General features: G+C 44.0%; 1 protein-coding gene across 1 annotated transcript in view; it reads right to left on the bottom strand.

Moving 5' to 3' along the window:
* Positions 1-2,055, bottom strand: part of LOC111671408 (disco-interacting protein 2 homolog C-like) — a 45,490-nt gene that overhangs the window by 24,586 nt on the left and 18,849 nt on the right. Inside the window, exon 8 of the mRNA XM_087179904.1 lies at positions 780-1,045. Within this exon, the coding sequence (XP_087036030.1) occupies positions 780-1,045 (266 nt within the window). The remainder of the gene's footprint in view (positions 1-779; positions 1,046-2,055) is intronic.

Raw genomic sequence — 2,055 nt, 5'->3', positions numbered from 1 at the left:
GAGAGGGGGGGAGGGGGGGAGGGAGGGAGAGTTCACAGGATGTGAGTGTGTGTTGTTGGATTTCTATTTTGAGGATGAGAGTACTGTCTCCAGTGAGAGGTCACTGTTGACATTCAGAGAATTATTTCTATTTTATTACAGATTATAATTAAAAGAAAGTGTTGTGTAATGCGCACAAGGTGGAGGGGAAACAGGAAAGATAAATAACGTTACAACAAAAATCTGTTTTTACTGAAGACACAACGTTTTTTGTTTTAGACCTTCATCAGAATCCAAAGTCAAGGTCCTTGATAAAAACGTTCTGTCTGTGCTGGAGCTCAGATTTTTCTTCCACAAGATTTTATTTTCCTAAGTACTTGATGACAGATTAACCTAAAAATACATGAAAACACAGTCCATGTTCCCTGATTCGAAACATTTGGTGAATGAATTTCAATGTTTTTTTTGATACAGACCAAAATGAAGCAGATGTCTGTTCAGATTCTTCATATTTACTGAATTAACTGTTTTATTTTGACGGCGGCGAGAACATCACAGCTCGAGGGCCGGTGTTGGCCCGCGGGCCGCCAGTCGCCGACCGCTGGTCCAAAAGCTGTTTCTTTTTTAATCAAATACACAAGTTTGTCCCAGAGAAAAAGGAACAAAGTAAAAAAACAACTTGATGTGAATGTGTGCGTGATGAATGTCTCCATGCATTTTTATCAACCACATGAGAGAGATGAGATTTTAAGTTCTTAAAAAGTTGAGTTTCCTCTCAGCTGCAGAACTCTCTCCGTCACCATCATCTGTTCTGCTTCATCAATAAATGATGTAAAGGAGCGTGTGAAGCCGCTGAGCGTCTGGTTACCATATGTGAGCACGTAGAGCGGCTTCCCCGCCGTGTCCAGGCTGGTGAGGCAGGGGGCTTTAGGGGAGATGGTTCCCCAGCGTTGGAGCGCCGCCTCCAGGGAGGGGGGCCAGTTAGTGACCACCCCGAGCGCCTCGCCCCGCACCGGCATCATCTCCGCCCCCTCCGGCCGAGGCTGATTGGGGTCCGGCTGCTGGACTGGAGATGGGGAGACGGATAATGTCATCATCATCATCATCATCGAGCTCACAAAGCTTCACTGTTCACAGCTTGTTTACGGTCGAGTTGTGTTGAAAACAACACATGGAAACATTCAGCCGAAGCTGTAAGGAAGCTGTAATCACACTAACAAACGGCTGATAATTAATCTGTTATTAACACAAACGCAGCGTGTTAATATCTGGACAGCTGATTCGCTGTCCAGATATCCAGACAGCAGCGAGCCGCAGAGGGAAGGATTCAACTTTGAGTCATTGTCATAAAGAAATAAATTTAAAAAATGGCTCCAGAGTGAAGTGAAGGTCTGAACCACCACATCAACACCAACCACAGATATTTACAGCCCACTGTGATGTGTCCTAACTGAAGAAACACTTCTTCTTCTGAGGTTTCTACAGACAATGAGAGAGAAGCGAAGAGACGGAGGACGAAGATAGAAAACGCAGCCAGATGGTGAAGCTGAGCAAACGGCCGACAGACGGAGCGAGCGGCAGATTCCCTCCATATACGTTTATAAATACTTATAGAGAACTTTGAGCTCTGCAGGAACCAGGCTGCAAATCATCTGCTCTCCATCGTCTGTTTCTGTAGATGAAAATATTTCTTCACACTCGCACACAGGTGTGATAGGGATGTGAGCGTAAGTTATCAAGGTGTTGAACCATTAAGAAGTGTTTTTAAACTTTCAGAATCACGTCAGAGACTTTTTATATCGAAACATCAACATCTTGGTTCAGTTCCTCAGTCTGCAGTGGACGATTATTATAACTGTCATATCTTTACGACTCCGAGGTATGAAGATAAACTTAAAGCTCCTCCAGTGTAAAGGTCTGTGTCCATGTGTAGTGTGATTATAGATCAGCTCTAGCTTCTATATTAATACTGTGAAAGTATCAAAGCCTCAGTCCACAGAGAAATGCACACAGCCTGTATTCAGAAACTGAGCCTTAAAACCAGCCGTCAGGACTTCTGGAACTTTGTAACTTTGT

Source organism: Seriola lalandi, unplaced genomic scaffold (genome assembly GCF_002814215.2).
Source record: "Seriola lalandi dorsalis isolate HSWRI2012SDOR001 ecotype SW California unplaced genomic scaffold, Sedor1 jcf7180002054876, whole genome shotgun sequence".
NCBI lineage: Eukaryota > Metazoa > Chordata > Actinopteri > Carangiformes > Carangidae > Seriola > Seriola lalandi.
Note: the sequence above shows the minus strand (reverse complement) of the source record. Positions and strands in the feature narration are given on the sequence as shown.